This window comes from Styela clava, chromosome 4, assembly GCF_964204865.1.
Source record: "Styela clava chromosome 4, kaStyClav1.hap1.2, whole genome shotgun sequence".
NCBI classification, from domain to species: Eukaryota; Metazoa; Chordata; class Ascidiacea; order Stolidobranchia; family Styelidae; genus Styela; species Styela clava.
The window spans coordinates 10,066,576-10,085,244 of record NC_135253.1 but is presented as its reverse complement, the minus strand read 5'-3'; the positions used below and the strand labels follow the sequence as shown (position 1 = coordinate 10,085,244).

The 18,669-nt window shown below is 34.4% G+C and overlaps 2 protein-coding genes across 2 annotated transcripts; one reads left to right on the top strand and one right to left on the bottom strand.

The window, feature by feature from the left end:
* The first annotated feature begins 917 nt into the window (after window positions 1–917).
* On the top strand, window positions 918–7,624 carry LOC120326101 (small ribosomal subunit protein uS10m-like). The gene is made up of 7 exons (XM_039392330.2): window positions 918–1,041; window positions 1,878–1,945; window positions 2,188–2,251; window positions 2,543–2,682; window positions 5,303–5,427; window positions 5,950–6,023; window positions 7,375–7,624. Exons 1-7 carry the CDS (start codon window positions 973–975, stop codon window positions 7,561–7,563), a joined length of 729 nt encoding a protein of 242 aa, XP_039248264.2. The 5' UTR covers window positions 918–972; the 3' UTR covers window positions 7,564–7,624.
* A 621-nt stretch (window positions 7,625–8,245) lies between these two features.
* LOC120326098 (muscarinic acetylcholine receptor M2-like) lies at window positions 8,246–18,264 on the bottom strand. The gene is made up of 5 exons (XM_039392326.2): window positions 17,858–18,264; window positions 16,358–16,469; window positions 11,411–11,651; window positions 10,413–10,694; window positions 8,246–9,610 (listed from the first exon to the last, which is right to left on the bottom strand). Exons 1-5 carry the CDS (start codon window positions 18,196–18,198, stop codon window positions 8,544–8,546), a joined length of 2,043 nt encoding a protein of 680 aa, XP_039248260.2. The 5' UTR covers window positions 18,199–18,264; the 3' UTR covers window positions 8,246–8,543.
* Between the last annotated feature and the right edge of the window lie 405 nt (window positions 18,265–18,669).

Genomic DNA, 18,669 nt, shown 5'->3' with positions numbered 1-18,669 from the left:
GCCAATATTTTTTCACAACTCTTTCCCTGTTTGCAGTTACATTTTTGATATACACAAACTGAACGAACTTTATAACAACTTACCAGAACCAAATTTGAAACTATTTTCAAAGTTCAAAAGCCTGTATTTTTAGTACATAGGGACAATAGAAATTGTCTTCTGGAAAATAGTCAAAACTTGCTGATAATTTGCTGATTATATTTCTGGTATATGAACACTGGACAGTGAAGCAGAATGTACTACTTGCAACAACCAACGCTTTTGACTTGTTAAGATCTTTTGCTAATTTAGGGGGAATTTCATAAACAAGAACTGACCCACTGAAAGAGCGCGCTTGACCTCATACCCCCTCCTCCCCGCACCGCTGCAATTCCTTTCATTCATAATATTTGAAATCAAAACGTATAGCAAAATTCAAGCATATCAAATTCGGACATTCATTGAACCTTTCTAAATCATAATGACAACATCTTTAAAAAAGGTTGTATTATTTATTGTCATTTTATTTCGATTAAACATAAGAATGAGATATTAATTCAAACTCCTGGTCAAATTGAGCATACTATTTTTGGAATTGATACCAACAATAGTTAATCGGAAAAATATTCAGGTCAATTTTACTCTTTTTTTGGAAAGTAATATGCAAGCATTGGATATCCTTATATTGAAATTCACGACTTGAAACACTTGGATTAAATAGACATTATGAAAACATTAGCAAAGTGTTTCTTTTACATTTGTGCATTTGATATATTCAGAAAATATTGCAGTTAATTAATATGCTGATTGATACACTGTAAAACATTTATAAATTCTTCAATGTTGAGGTTGCAATTTACTTGACCCATCCATAAGTGCTTCTTTTGCAAATTTTTTTTGTATAAATGTGACTTTTTTGTTTTTTTTTACATTTCTAGGATTGATGTGATGTAACATATTATTACATTTATTCCTAATTATCATAATACAAAAATGGCATCAAGAAATTTAATCACTAGGATATCCGGCCTTCAAACAAAATTGAACAAGTCACAAGCTCGGGTTAGTATATCAACGTACATCTAAATTAAATTCGATGTTAGCGATTTCTGGCCCAGTAGACCAACTGAAGTTTCGATTGTTTCGATCTCCAACTAACCATTTTTGCACGATCTAGTTTACAGTTTTTGGCATAGTTTGTTATATTAAGCATTTTTAATTGGCATAATTCGAGGTCCCAATCTCTTAATTAAGTTTCCTCCCCATAGTTTGTGGAATTTGCCATCAACCTATTTTATCAAATATTTTGTTTTATGCAAAATTGACTGCCTAAATTTATCTCTTGTAATGCTTTCTTTGAGTGCCAGCCTTGAAACTTTATAATTATTTCATGCTCCAAATGGTCCAAATAATCAGGATGTTTACAAGTACAATTAACCTAGTTCTCCAACTAACAACAACATACAATTTCCATGTAACAGGTTATTATATTGCATTACAGCTGTCCTCAATCTTATTGTTGTTGACCTTATTTCAGTCTCCTGTCTCCTATTACATCTTATAGCGAGTGTTACACTTTCTGAAAAATGTATATTATTTGCAGTGTTTTAGAATGCGTCTTAATTTGGAAACTACCGTATATGCTTTCACTAATCACGTAGATAATCAGAATTTGCCCAAATTGCAGTTAGATATTCTAGAATGAGTTATAAAAAATATCTTGTAAAATATTTAACTTTTTGAATATGGAAATGTGGAGTTATTAAAATAAGATTAGCCTTGGACATGTAATGAATACCTGTTTTTAGTGCATATGTATTAACCTTGTTAAACTTCTAGTCCACTTCAAGTTTTCAGTTTAATGAAATTTTGGTTTTTATGTTTGTGATTAATTTCAGATATTGATAACAAGAAGATGCACGACAAGTTGCATGAAAAGATCTGATGACAGACTACTTCCAAGTTTGTAAGTCTCTAGAATAGTTTTTAGATACTAGTTTCAAAATCATGTATATTGCCTATTCACGGTTGAATATATTTTCATAATTATTGCTGATTTTTCGTTGCTAAATATTTGTCATAACTCTGTAATCTGTAATATTTCTTTCCCTGATCCATTTTTATCCAAATACAGCGTATATAAAAGGATTACCGGTAGCTATTTTCAGATATAATACATAATCAGCAATAAACTTTTCTTTTGTTTAGAAATTCAAATAAAATTGAAAGAACAATTTGTATTAGGAAAGTTCATGGATATGGCAGCCCAGAGGTATGATATGTTGCTTTACATTGCATATTCATTACTTTATAAACTTCTTAGTGCCCAAGATAGTCTCAAATATATTTAAAGTACATTCTAATTCTTTTTTTTGCATAATTTTAATTTCAAGTAAGTTTGGAATTGAAATTACTAATATGAACTTAAATTTGTCAATCATAGTGTAACTTTCGCCTGGATTTTATGACTTTTTAAACAATTCTGAGTTCTAAATAAATAGGTTATTAAAGAGAATTTCTCATTTTATGCTATAGAGCTGTATTTTCAAATAACCCATTTCAGATCATAGAGACTGATGAACCTGATGTTTTATATAGAGGAATTGATGTTTTTATTAAGAGCCATGAGGACTCTGTACTCCAATCATACACTGACTTTGCTGTTATGGCTGCAAATGAACTTGGTATTAAAGTAGCAGGAATGTAAGTGTTTATTATTTTTGCATTGATCTTTTTATGCATTTTTTTTTTCATTTTACATTTTGAACCACAAAAACCTGCATTCAGTAAAATTCAGCCATACTTTTTCTACTTAATATAACCTGTTCATCAAAAATATTTTGATTGAAATGTAGGTTTCGTATTGCTGTTTTATAATATTAATATAGTTATTGCCAATTTTGAAGGATTTACCAATGGCATTTCATCAACAGCTTCAATTTTTCATACCTTCAAGCAGGGATGGCCAATTCGAATAAAGTATTCGAATGTATTCGAATATCTCGCCATTCGAATATCGGAATTCACGTTCATAAGAATATCGGATATTTGTGTGACGTCACACATTTTCGACGCCGCTTTTAAGACGTTTCCGTTGAATGAAAACATTCTCGTTAGAAACTTGCGCGTAATTGTTTTGATCACTTATCAGCGTAACGTGTTATTTAGGCCCGTAAACGCCTTTACGCCTTGTTATTTTCTCTAAAAAGAAAATTTTCAACAAATTTGTTCCACGATAACGATAACATTTATTTTATTTTTGTACGCGCACGGAATTGTGAATCTGGTAAATACGTTAATCGGGGGCGAGTTTCTAAAGACAACGCAACTTTTTGATTGAAAAGCGGCAATTTAAAATACTGAAAATAAAACCGTAAACAACATAATTTTTTTTGAGGCCCGCGAAAATTTAAAAAACGCTTTTCTAGGCAGGGAAAATCGCAAAATTTCGTGTGCCTCTGGCACACATTATGTTTGGTCGGTGTTTAGAAACATATCGTCACTAATTGAGGGCGGGATTTGCCTGATTATCCATTACTTTAAATTGCCGTCGAATATTTTCGTGTTAACACGATACAAGGTTTGAAACGCGACTTTTTCCCTGGTTGTGAGGATGTGTAGAATATAATTAATCTAAAGTATATTCATTCAATTTTATTGTGATGAAATAAATTTTACTCTGAGCATTTCGATCGAGCGGAGTCACTGTTTACGAGTACATCTGAATATTTGCCGAATTCGCAAAATACGGATCTGAACATTATTTAATCGGGCAGTTTACCACACGTTTTTATTCTTATGATCGCGGATTGCAATGGTATATAAGAGTGGTGAGGATTTTATTTTGTCGACGCAACCGCAGGTTAAATTGAAGACCCTTAAATTAATAAGAGCAAGACATTTTAAATATGCCGTGTCGGTCACGAATTCATCACTTTGCACAACAGAAAAATATATATTCGTTGTTATATTATTTGTTGTAAAAGTCAACTCTTTTAACAGGTGGCATAATCGCAGCGATGAATATGTATTTTTAATTTACTGCTAAACTTTATATGTATATTCATTGTATGAAATGAATTCTCTACACTTAACAGGATTTTATATAATTATTTGAGATTTTTCCAACGGCGATAACGAGTTGGCAAGATTGCAAAAATACATATTAAAATTAAATACATCAGGCAGTTTATCTCGTAATTTTAGGTCACATATCGCCGTGGACCGAATAGTAATGTTTTTTTTGACGTAAAAAGAAGCAACCGCGAGTTATGTTGGACACATTAAATTAATATATAAAGATATTTTAGAATCTCGTAGTTGTCCTGGATTGAATATTTTACGTAACAGAATGATGATTATACGCTGAAAAGACGGCTCTTTTAACGAGCGCGGAATCGCGGTGGGTGTTACAGGCGGCAATGGGAATTTCCGAATTCGAAAATCCTGGCTGCGCGCTGGCAGTGGTGGTCATCTATTCTCTACTAATTTATTTCTAACTCCAAACACAACAATATGTTACACATAATAACAATATGGTTCACATAAATTTATATACAAATATACTGGTAGGTAGTAGAATACTCTAGGCTTAAATATTAGAATTTTTAAAGGCATAATGGATTTTCGATTGTTATTGCCTGTATTGCCAATAAATTTTATTACTCTCAGAAAATATACACAATTATCTCAATACAAGTAGTATTTTTGTCAATAGACTAGACTATTATCGTAATATCATGGTACCAATGACAGAAAGCGTCCTTGGCTATCTTTTCATATGGTCATTTGTACAAAGTGAATAATTTTAATAAACTGACTGTGTCACAAGTTGCTATTATTTTCTATTGATAGTTATAAACTATCAATTACTTTGTGTACATATACTGTTGGTTTGTGGCTTCATTCTGATATTTCTATTGAAGCTTATTTCCTAATTTACTGGGTTTTAATCAACTAAAATTTTCGATTTTAGAATGTATTCGGAATTCCAGATTCGAAAACAATATTTTAGAATGTATTCGGAATAGTTTAGTATTCGGAAATGGCCATCCCTGCCTTCAAGTTGAACTTATCTCCGTGAAATCTACTCTACAGATGTAGTTGGCCTACATTATAATTTTCTATATCTTACTAAATTCAATACATTCTTTGTCAAATAGAGTGCATTGGCACATTGCAGTTTTATCTGGTTCAAAATCACTGGTCTTCATTACCATGACATCTCACCAACTTCCAGGATTGCCAAACAAATATGCATTCGAAGCCTAAATTATTTTATATTTCTGTGTTTTTAAATCTTACCATTGTTGTTATTTTTTAGACTACATCCAAAAATGATCTTGGATAGAATAACATTATTGAAATCAGTTCATGTTCACAAGAAACATCGAGCTCAATATGAAGCCCAAACTCATAAAAGAGTAATACAACTTCAACATTTAACAGGTATTATTTTGTCCATGCAACCCAAAATGAATTAAACCTAGCTATTATTATTGTAACAAGAAAGTCCACCCTTCAAATAGTTGGATTAAGGCGGTATTCAAGAATTTCTATATTGTTCATCCACTGTGATCTGAATAAGATATCTTTTATATATTTATTACTTATCGATTTTAATCGGTAAGTATGTTGATATGTATTTGTCTGTCTGTTAGATGCACGCGATATCTCACGAAAGCGAGGTTGAATCTGCTTCAAATTTTGCATGTGCATTCATCATAGCTCGGATCAGAAGCCTATTGATTTTCGATGAATTATGTCGTATAATTAGCGAGTTATTAATTAATTAGTGATTACACGGTGTCACTATGAAGTAAGAGCGCTGTTTTGGGGGATCCCCTAATCTTGGATCGATAAGTCTTCAGTCTCTGACCGATATTCTCGTTTACATTTTTATTGAAATCAGGCAAAAATTTTAAGAAATAAATTCTGTGATTTTTCAATGGCCTAATTTCCTCATTTCAGGCTCCACTGCTGATGTTTTTCTTTCCTATATTCAAATTAATATTCCTGCTGGTGTTGCCATGCAAGTTCACAAGGTAAAGTAGTTTTGTTCTCCTTCTTCGCCCATTTGTCGTTTCTAAGTATTATTGCACAGGAAGGTCGATCTGTATTGCTGTCGCAAAAATGAGATCTTACACAAACCCTATGCCCATAAACCCACCCAGCGAAATATTTTCAAGGTCTTATTAAATGATGGATTAAGAGAAATTATCGGTTCATACACTACATGTGAAGGAAACTAAAAGATGTTATGTTTCAAACATGTTTCTTATGTCTATAATTTGTTTTTGTATGGATTTCATTGCTTTCATATGCCAGATTTCTCACAAATTGTGCATTGTAGTTTCAATCATAACAGTTAGGAAATGGGACAAATTGATAGTATTTTAGGGGGAGACATTTTTGCAGACCATAGGAGACAAGACTAGAATGAATGAACAATGTAAAAAGTATAGCATTACATTTTCTGTATCAATTCCCTGTCGAAATTATGTCTCCATTTTCAAAATGCCCATCTTCAGTTGAAGGCCTGAAATAGATTCTCGCATACTCCACAATCTATTAATACAAGTTACTTCCTACTTTTAGCGGTTGTATTCCAATTTCACATTCTTCCCCTTGGCTGTAATTGGCTCCTTCATTACACACCCCTTTGCTTCAATTCAATTCACAGCTGAAGAACATGGACTGTGATGGACGTGCCCGGATACCGGGCCTATGTTAGCAATAATCGTTACTATTTTTACCAGTAATCAGGGAAATTGTCTGCCATCCTGTTGTAGAAATTGATCGGTCCTTAATATTAGAGACTTCCATATCAGCAGTGCCTTTCCCCATTCCAATAGAACGACGGTAATATACACGCTGACTTTTTTTTAAATTGTGATCTAAGTTTTACATGATTTGTCAGATTAATAAGCCATCAACACTATGATCCATACCGTATGTTGAAAATATTACCTTTCCTGAATTCCCAGCCTGCCAGACCCATTTTGATATATTGTGTTTTCCCTTGTCTGCCTGATCGCAATAGAATACACGTGATTGATTTTACAAAGGAAAACTAGATATGTACAAAGTCAATTTGTTGATGTGGAGATGTTTTGATTAGATTTCACGTCCTGGTACAACAGTGCGTAGGTAGGCAACTATCTAGTGACCACAGTCAGGAATGTGTTTTCCCGAACCTACGTCTTATATGGTGTGTTCGATATCGATAGCTCTTTCCGGATGTTCTAGCACAAGCATCGACAATCTCTTTAAACAATTAAAATCTATGTCTGTTAAAATTGACCCAATTACGTACGGTAAAATGCGGTAAATGTCCATATGACTGGGCGCCCATCTTGTCTTCTTCGGTGTATGAAGTCATATTGTTTCTTTCAGTATGCAATTGAAAGTTTACCCAAACATTTGGAAAAAACGATGGAAGAAAAATACGATAAAATAACGCCCGAAGATGAAGCGTTGGCAAAGAAAATGAGCGAGCGAATGCGACATTCGAAGTTATCGGAGAACAGAAAATTCGAGGAGTATGATGTTACAAAACCTTATTTAATCGGAACTGCTGGATGAAAAGTGATGCTCATTTTTTACGATAATTATTATTTTTTTCAATAAAGGTTCTACTCTCTCAGTTGTTATTATTTTTGCTGTCACCCGAATAGTAATGTGTAACTTTTTACTGATGAATTAAATAATCGAATGCATATCTACACCTAAGGTTTTGTCGGAGATCACACTGACCATCTCATTCGTACTTGGCGGCTCTCAGCCTTTGTAAAGGTGCATGTCACCATGTTTTATAAAGGGTTAAACGTCCTGTCTTTGAAACCCAGCAATCATCACCTGCAGTCCTAAAACTAACGCCTCCACTCGGTCAGATTGGGACTTGAGATTCAGAATTTGTTCTCAAAGCGGCCTTAAATTGTATTCAAAGCCTATCTTCGCATAGGTCATCCCTTCTTCGTCGTCGGACCATTCCTAAATTCATTTTGAACATCACCATTTTAACACTGCTTAAAATGACGAATTCTGTGTCAAAAGTCTGGACATCGGAGTGATATCGATTGCTCCTCTAGTTTTAAGGTTGGTTCCCAGTCGGACGCTGGATCGTGGAGGCGTGTTATGGTGCCGACTTGAACAATATGTAAGGTAGATTAGGCTCAGTTTGCACATGTTAGTATATCTCTTTGCAGTATGTTTTCAGTCATTTTATTGTAATTTAATTCAACAAAAGAATATTCTGAAATGCGACAAGAAAAGGAACAAAATAAATAAAAGAATAATTGATTGACAAGAAAACAAAACACGGCTAAATGAAATATAATTAAATATCTTGTATCAGAATTTGAAAATATATTTGGAAACATGATGCGGTTTGCCGGCTTCGTGTGACTTATTTTGATATTAAAATTAGCGATGAAGTGTCCGTACAGACAAGCTTTGGGCTGAACTGTGAAACGTTAATTAAATTTGTATATTTCAGTTTTGCTGGTTTGTTAAGAAGCCAAATACCATTGACAGAATTAGGTGGCGCCTCACATTCCGCGTGTTTAAATTTTTGGTTTCTTCTCCTTGTTACAACACAAGAGTTTACGAAAGGTCTTTCGAAATTCTTCGCTGCACAAAGCATAACACAGAGGGTTGATTGTTGAGTTAAGATAACAAAGCCAGTATGAAATTTTCCACAGCGTGTCATTCACACAACTTTCGCATAGTGTTGATACTAAAACTAAAATATTATAAGGTAGCCACGTGGCCACGAACGCGATTAAAATTGCCGCCAACATCCGTGCGGCTTTATTGTCTTTACGGGAGACAGCGGAAATTCTATCTTTGACGTTTTTGCTAGTAGCCGCGAAAAGTGCGGTCACGTCGCTAAGACGCGCTGAAGATGACGAGCTTGAAGTTGGAGCCACACCTTCTGACGCAGAACTGGTACATCGCGATAATCCACGCTTCGAAGACGCGCGGCGTTCTGACATGTGACGTTTTTTGTTCAGTTCCACTGCGAGTAAGTTTTCACCCGTTCCAGGGCGAAACGCATCTGCGCTTACGCTTCTGGCTAAGGGAGAGTTTCGCCTAGTCTTCGTAATGGGTGTATTGCTAGCCGATGGTTGAAACGCGATTCTAGCTCCATCTACACCGAGCCCATTTGCAAATGCAAGAGATAAAAATGGCTTAGAAACTTCTTCTGATACATCGGATGCGCCATCTGACTCTTCGTCTTCAGAAGGATTATTTTCTGAAGTCGGCGAAGTCACTGTTACTGCTAACCCGTCGTAATGTAGCGATTTGATTACATCATCGGCATCTCCTTTACTTGCCAAGTGATCGTTCTTTTTCGATAGTTTAACGTCTTTCATTAATGCATGGCTCATTACTTCAGAAAGCAAATCAAATGGATCCGACGTCTTCTGCCAGATGCGTTGCTTATTCACATTAGATTTCAACATTGGTTGGATTTGTTCGTTGGTTCCATCATTATTATCTGTTCCTTCGCCCATGTCTGAATATGTCGCCTGATCTGTCGTCTCATACATATTCTGAGACAACTTTTCAGGCTCTTCTTTCATGACTGAGAGTCTCTTTCGCATTTCTCCCGATTCCTCGTCTGCTTCTAAATATATAAATTATACACATGTTAGGTACTGAATACACAGCTGTGGTCCGAGCACCAACATTTTACGTATGACCTATTCAAACTACTATTACTACGAACTGTTAAAAGTACTTGGATGTAATTGGACGGCACGAAGTATAGTGTATGGTCGTTGATGTTCGGGTAACATTTTTTATTAGAAAAAAATCGCCACTTCAGATTTCTTCTGAGCTATATGAAGCTCAATATTTTGCCCAAAATTTTGTAAAATGTAACGCTTCCGTGTGGCATTACGTCAGACCAGTACGACATCTTTCGGAGTCTCGACAAAGTTGGTGATTTTGAAATAACAGATTTCAGTGTCAGTCGCATCATTGGACCTTCATGTCCATATATTCGGATATATATTTGAGCATTGCTGTCGTGTTTTGCATATATAATAATGAATGTTGTTTTGCTACTGCGACAAGCAGCTTTGTTAGTTTTTTGTTTGCGTTTTATATCGAATTCCATGTATAAAAAATGAAATTTTTTCAGGCTAGGAAAGTGAAATTTTTATATATGATACCACGTGCTCATATTGAATTTAGATCAATCTGCAATTTATATCGCAAAATCTTTTGCTTCATTTGCAAGGTTTTGCTTACAAATTAGAGAACCAAAATTTAGTTTGTAGCGGTATTTTGTAGTGTAATTTACGTACGTGGAGTAGGCTACAGTCACAGCTAAATATCCCAACAAACTATTATCATTTGCGGAATATATTTTGAATAATTTCTGACCGGCGCTATAAAAGAGATTCGAAAATGTTAGACATTACCTTCAGAACGTTTGTCGTCATCTCTATTACTAGAATTGGCAAAAGCCCTCAGATAGTTCTTCGTAGACGTGGCATTCGATGATCCAGTTCTCCATTTACTGACTGCTTTGAAAGCTGTTCTGTAACGTTGGTGTTGAACATTCACTCTATATATCTTCCAATTCAAAGTTATCATTACAGCTGTTGGAATATAAAATGCTGCAAGTGCTGTGCCAAATGTAACCATCGGGCTGGTGTAGATAAATTGAATATGACATTCGTGCTCCTCAACCGATCTTTTACCTATGTATTCAAATATATAATGTGAAAATGTTAAAGAAAAATTGATACCCAACTTTTTGAAATAAGTACGCATGTTTGTCACAAATATAGGGATTTTTGTGAGTGAATATAATTAACAGCAGCTAATTGGCGCGGGGAGTGTTGATATCACAATTTCCATCGCAACGCTGATGGCTTCGCGGTGTTAATGTCATGGAGGATGTTGATGTGAAAGCAGATTGCTGGACTGTCAGTGTGGATCAAGCAGGTAAGTAATGGTTACTTTACCATTCAATCTTGCCCAATCTGAAACGATGGACCTGTTTAATATTCTCAATTTGACCTTATGCCTATGCTTGACTTTATTCATTTGGTGGTTGATAGTGATTGTAATGGGCTTAATAACAGATGGTAGAATGCCGCAAAAGACGCACGTCCCAAGTGCTTGGATACTGGCATTCCCGAGTTTTTATTCCAGTGCGTTGTTCACGGATAGGGATGGATTTTCTGATGTGATTGTACAAAAAGTCTTTCTACGAAGTATGGAATAGCATCAGGGACTGCATGCATTGATTGCAAAACTGCTTTTAGAAATCCAAGTGAGTGAGATTTCAGCAGATGGCTTCGAGGTTTAGCAGATATGGGGTAAAAATGAGCTGAGTTCTCTCTGCACAAATGATGTAATAGAGATATATATAAGCATACTGCCATAAATCCTGGTAAAGGGTATAAATTACCTTCAATAATAGGCCATAACAGAATTGCAGGCGCCCACAAGAAAAAGCTGAGAATCCACGCCCCTGCAATCATCTTCCGTGCTCGGCTTTTCGTTCGCTTTGTCCTGTAAGTCAGCGGTTTTGTTATAGCCAGATATCGATCAACACATATGATCAGAAGATTCATCACTGATGCGTTGGAAGCGACATAATCAACAGTCAGCCAGAAATCGCACACTATTGGCCCCAGCGTCCATCCACCCTTAAAAATACGAATTGAATGAGAAAATAAGAAATAGCTACAGCGAGAGCTTCAAATATATTTTTCATACGGCTTTCGAAAAAAGAGTAGCTTATGTGCGGGCATCTTGCTATTCGTGATATTTTTTATTAATGTTGTCCGCAATCCATATTGCAATCGTGAAGGTGGTGAAAAAAAAATTCAATTTAATGTTGAATAAATAAGAAATTGCAAAGCCCGTGAAATTACAAAACCTCACAATTTAATATGTTTTGAACAAAAATTGTTTTCAGGTTAAATGCAAAACTTTCTCAATATGAAATGTCAGGCTTATTATAAAAAGAAAACATTTGAATATTTTCCTGACAATATGCTTCATTTTTTGAGCAAAGCTGTATCGGCCAATGACGCACAAAAATGGTCATATTAAGGTTTGCCATGATACAAAAAAAATTTGCAATATAATGTTGGAAAAATCCAAATTTTTTTTTACGTAATTCTACATTATTTATTTAACGTATATTAATATAATTATTTAACTTTGATATTAACATTGTCCTATATTTGGTAAAGCGTAAATTACGTGTGATAAACCAAAAATAAATCCTAACGAAGTTTGATATATATATATATATAATATCATTCACGATGTTTTTGTAGAGCGGCATAATATTATCCTTATCTATACTGAATAATATAAATTGCATTTATTTTTAGTCTATATAAAACCTATGTGAGAGACTTATAACTTGTTTGAACGGACTGCCGTGAAATTTAGCCACCAAAACATTTTCTTGGGTATTGATTAGTCTTTGCCTTTGCAACTAATTTCTAGAAAACAACAAATAGAAAATGAGACGCGGAACGAGTCGGGCTTGAAATTTTGGTCCAGATCCACATACAGGTTTCGGTTGAAAAAATAGTTTTGTTGTTTAAACATGATTGTAAGATTTCGATTTAGTAAAACACATCAACTTTGCCATGGATAATAAACGCTTTAATAAGAGCTCAAAATAAATAAATATATGTGAATATTTTCAGTCGGTATTCAATATTCAGCCCGCTTACAATGGACAAAACTATTAGCATATTCGATTCGATTAATATGTAAATCCCATCCTATGGTATACATGAATTTTAAGCTATATGTTCGAGCAACGCATCCCCATTAAAACATTCGGGGCTCCCGAAGTATGCGAACCAAGATGGCGGACATCGGAATGTAATATGTGTACTAGGTTAGGGTTAGGCCATAATTTTAGGTATAAATACTACGGGAGGCTCTTGGCTAGTCTTCGAACTGATAATAGGACTAAAATAAGGAAAATTGGAAAAAAATTATCGCCTAACCCTAACCTGTTACCCATGTTACGTTCCGATGTCCGCCATCTTGGTTCGCATACTTCGGGAGCACCAAACATTCTTTATTAGCGAATTTATCCTTTGCTCAATTTAAACTGGGTTTCAATGTGTGTATTCATCTAACTATTATGCATGTTCTTCTTCTGGACATATGTTTTATCACCGTGTCGACATACTGTTTAAGTCACATGATCTTTACTTATACACAAGCGAGCTTAGTCCTTTATTGTGCTCTAATCAAACATAATTGGCTAGTGATACTGGGGAGAAATATCCCCTCGAGATAAGTTCGGAGAGGATTGGGTACTAGCTATTAAAAGTTATTAATTCCACGGAGTTGCGGGATTCCATCTGTCAGCGGTTTATGCCGTGTAATCTACTTTTACATGTAATCTAAATTACATCAGAAAGGTATTTTTCGTTCCTCCTGCCAGTAAGGAATGCCGATCCTCTTTGTGGTCACGCTGATTACAAATTACGACGAAAAGATTTCATTCTATGTGGACCTTGATGCAGAAACGCAAGAGACCCGAGTCAACTGTGTTCGCACGAGATGTCGCCCGCAATGTCCGTTCACTTACAAGGGTCAGTCATATCGTATATGTATCGAGTCACAAAAGTGTGCTGTTTTTGTTGGTATTGATATCGGAGAATGGGTTTTATTGTTTGTACAATCCATCGTTGATTCAAATCTAATTGAAGGTTTTCCTGATGATATGAGTATGACTATGACTCAAAAACCTTTTTCGTATCATGACTACTGCAATCTTATGAAGGCGGTTCTCATTTTATAAAATTTATACATTTTTGATATTTACTGTATGTTTCCATATTTTAAACCGGGTTGCCAATAAAATTAAGTTTCGTTCCGTGTTTGATCGATCGGACAACTATCTTTCTCAATAATTAAGAATAAAAATCAATGAAAACACCCGACGTTCGTTCAAATACGATCGATAAATATGAGGCGATGGGATTGGATCTACACAATATGTAACAAAACAACCTCTTTTTAACGAAAGGGCAATGGGTCTCGAGTTTTCATTTATGCAAATTTTGTCGATGACTTTAACAAAGCGAACGGCTAGAACCTGTTCCTCTGATGCCCCCGAGTTAATAAAAGGAAATATTATGGCAACAGCGCTTTTGTATAGATTACAATGCAAAACGTAGTCCAAGTTGACAAATATCATAATGGTTTCGCATCATCATTCTAAACATTGATATAAGGAATATTTGCTACCTAAATCGTTAAAACCACACGCGGACTCCCAGTTCTGCAATTTACATTATCATCTGTCTTTCAGAACAATACCGATGTCAAGATAATCTAATTCAAACGGTGATAAATATTACCATGAAAAATTCAGATAATCAGACACACACATTTGCTTATTAGCCCAATTCCTTGTCGAGGATAACATGTATCGCATGTTAAGATTAAGATAGTTAGGAGGCATCTCACTGATCCAGTGATAAATACTATCTAGGGCTATAATCCTCGTTCAAGTAAGTCTACAGATTCTTCTAGCCTTTTATCAAAATTAAAAATATTTTTGAAGAATGCAGAGTGATTTAGTATGATTGTGCCATGCATTGTAAGTTTACTATATTTTCCGTGCAATATCTTAATCAAATAACCTTTCGCACCACCCTTGACCCGAATGCAAGCAGTCGACTGGACTCAACACACCCAGAAAATCGGTGAAACCGAATTGGTGAATAAAATTTGATGAGACATTTTTGTGAGAGAAGTTGCGTGAACTCAGAGTTGATAGCCAAATATTGTTCAAATCTTTAATGTAATTCTGCCGTTTTTGTTAAATTTACTGAACTCATAATCGTATTTTTTGACAAATTTAATTAAAAACATACCAAGAGACTGAAGAGAGTAAATGGATTCTCCCAACGCCCCAACCACTGTCAGAACTGTCAAATCTATTAAGAAAGCTGACATAATCAATAGCTTTTCTGTGAATTTTCAAGGTATCGCATTTTAGTTTTTTGAATGTGTCTGCGTATAGTGAATAAATCTATATACTGTACTATGAAATTATTATATACTTGAAACAATTTTTTACATAGCCTATCACGTCGCAATACATATACTTGCATTTTTTTATAAGATACATGGGGAGTTTTTATGAGTCCCAGACGGTAGCACAGCTTGGAAAACAACATAATGGCTATGTGATCACTCAGCAAAAATTGAATTCCGTATCGATCGAGGTAAAATCGTTGTATCGAACATGAATAGACATTTTAATGCCAGAATTAATATCGACCAGGCTCGTGTTTACCGGCAATATTACCCTGACACCCTTTGTCAATAAATGTTCGAATATAAAGTTGAAATGAAATAAAAATAAATAAAAAGTTAATATTTCACTTTTTTTTGCATATATTTTTATTTTTTGCTTTTCAATGTATTTCGTTCACAAAAAACTCTATCACTCCGTTTATTATGTATTATTTAACGTCCATTTTCAACCAGTCAATGTCGGTATCCAAATACCTAATATCTTCCAAAAGTGCCTCTTTGGGAATAAAGAATAATTACACTTGGTCGTATTGTGCCACCTGATCTCTATCATAAAATACGATAATCGATTTTGTGATGCAATGCGTTCAATCAAGTTTCAACCGAAATATAAGGGATTTACTGAAATCCCGGCTCCATTTCTTGGGAAAATATTCCAAAAATAACAATGACCTCAATAACAATGGACTTCACGGATACAATAATTGCTTATTATTTGATGAGGTAGCTAGTTGAAAGTCTGACTCTATGAATTGCGCCCATGGATCCGTTTGGTAAATTGTTTTTACCACATGACTTGTTGGCAATTGCTTTTCTTGTGATACTGGACCAATGGCTTCGATATTTTAGTTGCGAAAAAACGCTCTTTTTAAAGGTTATCATTTGCATGTATTCGAAATTTCAACTGCATTCAATGATACCCCTTTATTTTTCACAATTCTTAGTTTTAGAAATGCGCCACAAAGTGTGTTTTCCGTAAAGCTATTCAGACAAGTGAGTGCTTAAAGACCATTGTGTTGCAGCGGTAACTTTTAATCCGTAGCATTCTTTCGAACTTTTCTATCTTGGTATAGAATGCCGCAGCATTAATACGTTTATCTTAAGCGCTCGTGAAATTTACATCAAGGTTTTGTTCCATTCATTGAATATACAGAGATAAATCTTTCCTTTTGGGCCACCATCATCACTCTCCTATGTCGCGACTCCATATCATCGTTCAAAAATATACAAAATAGGGACGTTTATATATAAATCGATCATTTTCTATTATCATCTAATTTAGTACCGCTTATGATAAAAAAATAAGTTTACTTTGCTGCAATACCTTGACAACGAAGGTGGTGAATAAATTCATTGATATGAGACCAACAACGACGTCAGCACATGCGAGACTCAGAATAAAATAGTTCGTTATCGTCTGAAGTTTTTTGTTCACCCTGAAATTAACAAATTAGAAATAAATTATTCAAGCTTCAATATTGGATTTTAAAATTTCTGAAAGTTGTATAAATAGAAACCCCTGTTTATATAGGGTAGTGAGACATGAAAATAATACTAGACTTTTTATTATAAGTAATTATCTCATGAAAATTATCCGTTAGTTAGATCAAATATTGTTTTAAATTACTTGTAAACAGCAGCTATTCAATTAAAATCAATTTTAAGTAAACTATTTCTGTAAATTTATTTCTGTTGAATCCCGTGCCGTGTTTGATGACGTCATAGATTTTACACGTTTTGCAGTTTAGGTGATGCAATTGATGATAAAGTTGTTCGGATATTTATGGGAATTGTGTTTGGTCTCATTTAACTAAATGGACAGAAATCAAATAAAGATGTACAGATTAGTTCAATAAATACTCTTATTCATTTACTATACGTAGTGGATTGATGATTGCGCATTACCGAAACTCACGCAATTCCAATTAATATTTTTTGAACAGTATGACGCTTCATTGTTTATTGGATAACCAAACTTCGCTAAAAATCGAACGCCCGACCTGTCGAGACATAAGTGGGGTCAACGGACAAATTTGTTCAAACAGAGGAATCAATTTAAAGATGCATTGAGAGCAATTTTTTGAAGAGGTCTAGTTCAAATAATATATGTTTATGAAATACATAGCTCAATCAAACATTACTTTTACCGGGCCTATATTTAAATATCACTCCAAATGTTTTGTAAATGTGCAATAAAAACTGTAAGTAATAGTGTTTTGAATACATTTTCACATCAATCAATTTCGTCTGAAATTACTGGATACCTGAAATATACTTAGATATTGAATGCTGTCATTAAAATACCTAATAATATTTTCTCGTGTCCAAAACAAGGAAATGTTTATATGCCATCAGATTGTGTTTTTTCGAAACTGATTCTGAGTTCATGGGAATATTTTACAAATATCATATATATATATATATATAAAGTTTTTCTTTCAGCATGATGTAAGGGGATCGCAAACCGTTTTTTTTCTAAACTGGAGTGCTAAGGTGGGCATAGTTTCAACTAACTTCATTCAGAATGCGACGGTTCAGTTCAATCCCAAACCAAAAACGAATTATTCAAGTCTTTTACTTAAAAACGAAATGTATCTTAAACCTTCCGGCATGTTTGCTAATTTCAACATTTTTTTGAAAGTGACTCTCCGCGCTGCTAAATCTAGAATTAAATCGATAGGTGGAGATTGTATTGCCGATTTTCGTCCCAGCACTTAGTAATTGCGATATTACCGAGTACCTGACACCGTTTTTTCTAAATAGTATAACATTTAAACATTCATATTCTAACCTTACCAAAAATAACAAAAGCGCAATCACTTGCCTGAAAGCTGCTATGACCAACAAATTTCCACCAGTAGTTAGCAAACTCAATCCTATGGTAACGAAGCATACCAATATTGCTACATTATCACTAACAGGATCGAGTTCCATGTTTGCCACGGATACTTCGTTTAGTCTTGGACCGTTTGAAACGGACATATTCCCAGTAAAATTAGCACTATCATCGTATTGTCCACTTCCTTGATTTTCATTAAAATAGTTTTCCTTTAAAATATTGGCAGCGGAACCTTCTATATCTGCCTTCACTTCCACGTTTGAATAGTTTTGATTTCCAAACTGCATTTCTGATGTTGTCGATGCTGAAGTACTCACTACATTCATTAGTTATCTTTGAAAAACTACAAAAAAGCAACATATCCTACAATAAATCTGTATTAGTAAATAAGTGCAAAAATGACTTCAAAATGGAGTTCATATATACATGATTTTAAAATTATTTCAATATAAATTTTTTTCCAACTATCAGTTAGTGACACGCGAGACTAATTACCTATCATCCTTCCTCTATACATTTGCGTGGTGAATCCTTATAATATTTGATGTTGTAGCAAGAATAAAGATGGCTATTATATGTGATTAGAGAGATTCTTGCTGAATAATAACACAAATGTATGCCTGCTTGAAGACAAATGACACCAGATAAAACGTTGCAGAATATAATTATAACTATATTTCATTCATTCATCCTTGGTTTTTGATTCCTATTTTAATCAATTCGAGATGCCAACATCTCATAGCAATTACGGTTGTAGACGTGCAAGCCCACGGCCATCAATTAATTTGAATGCGTCG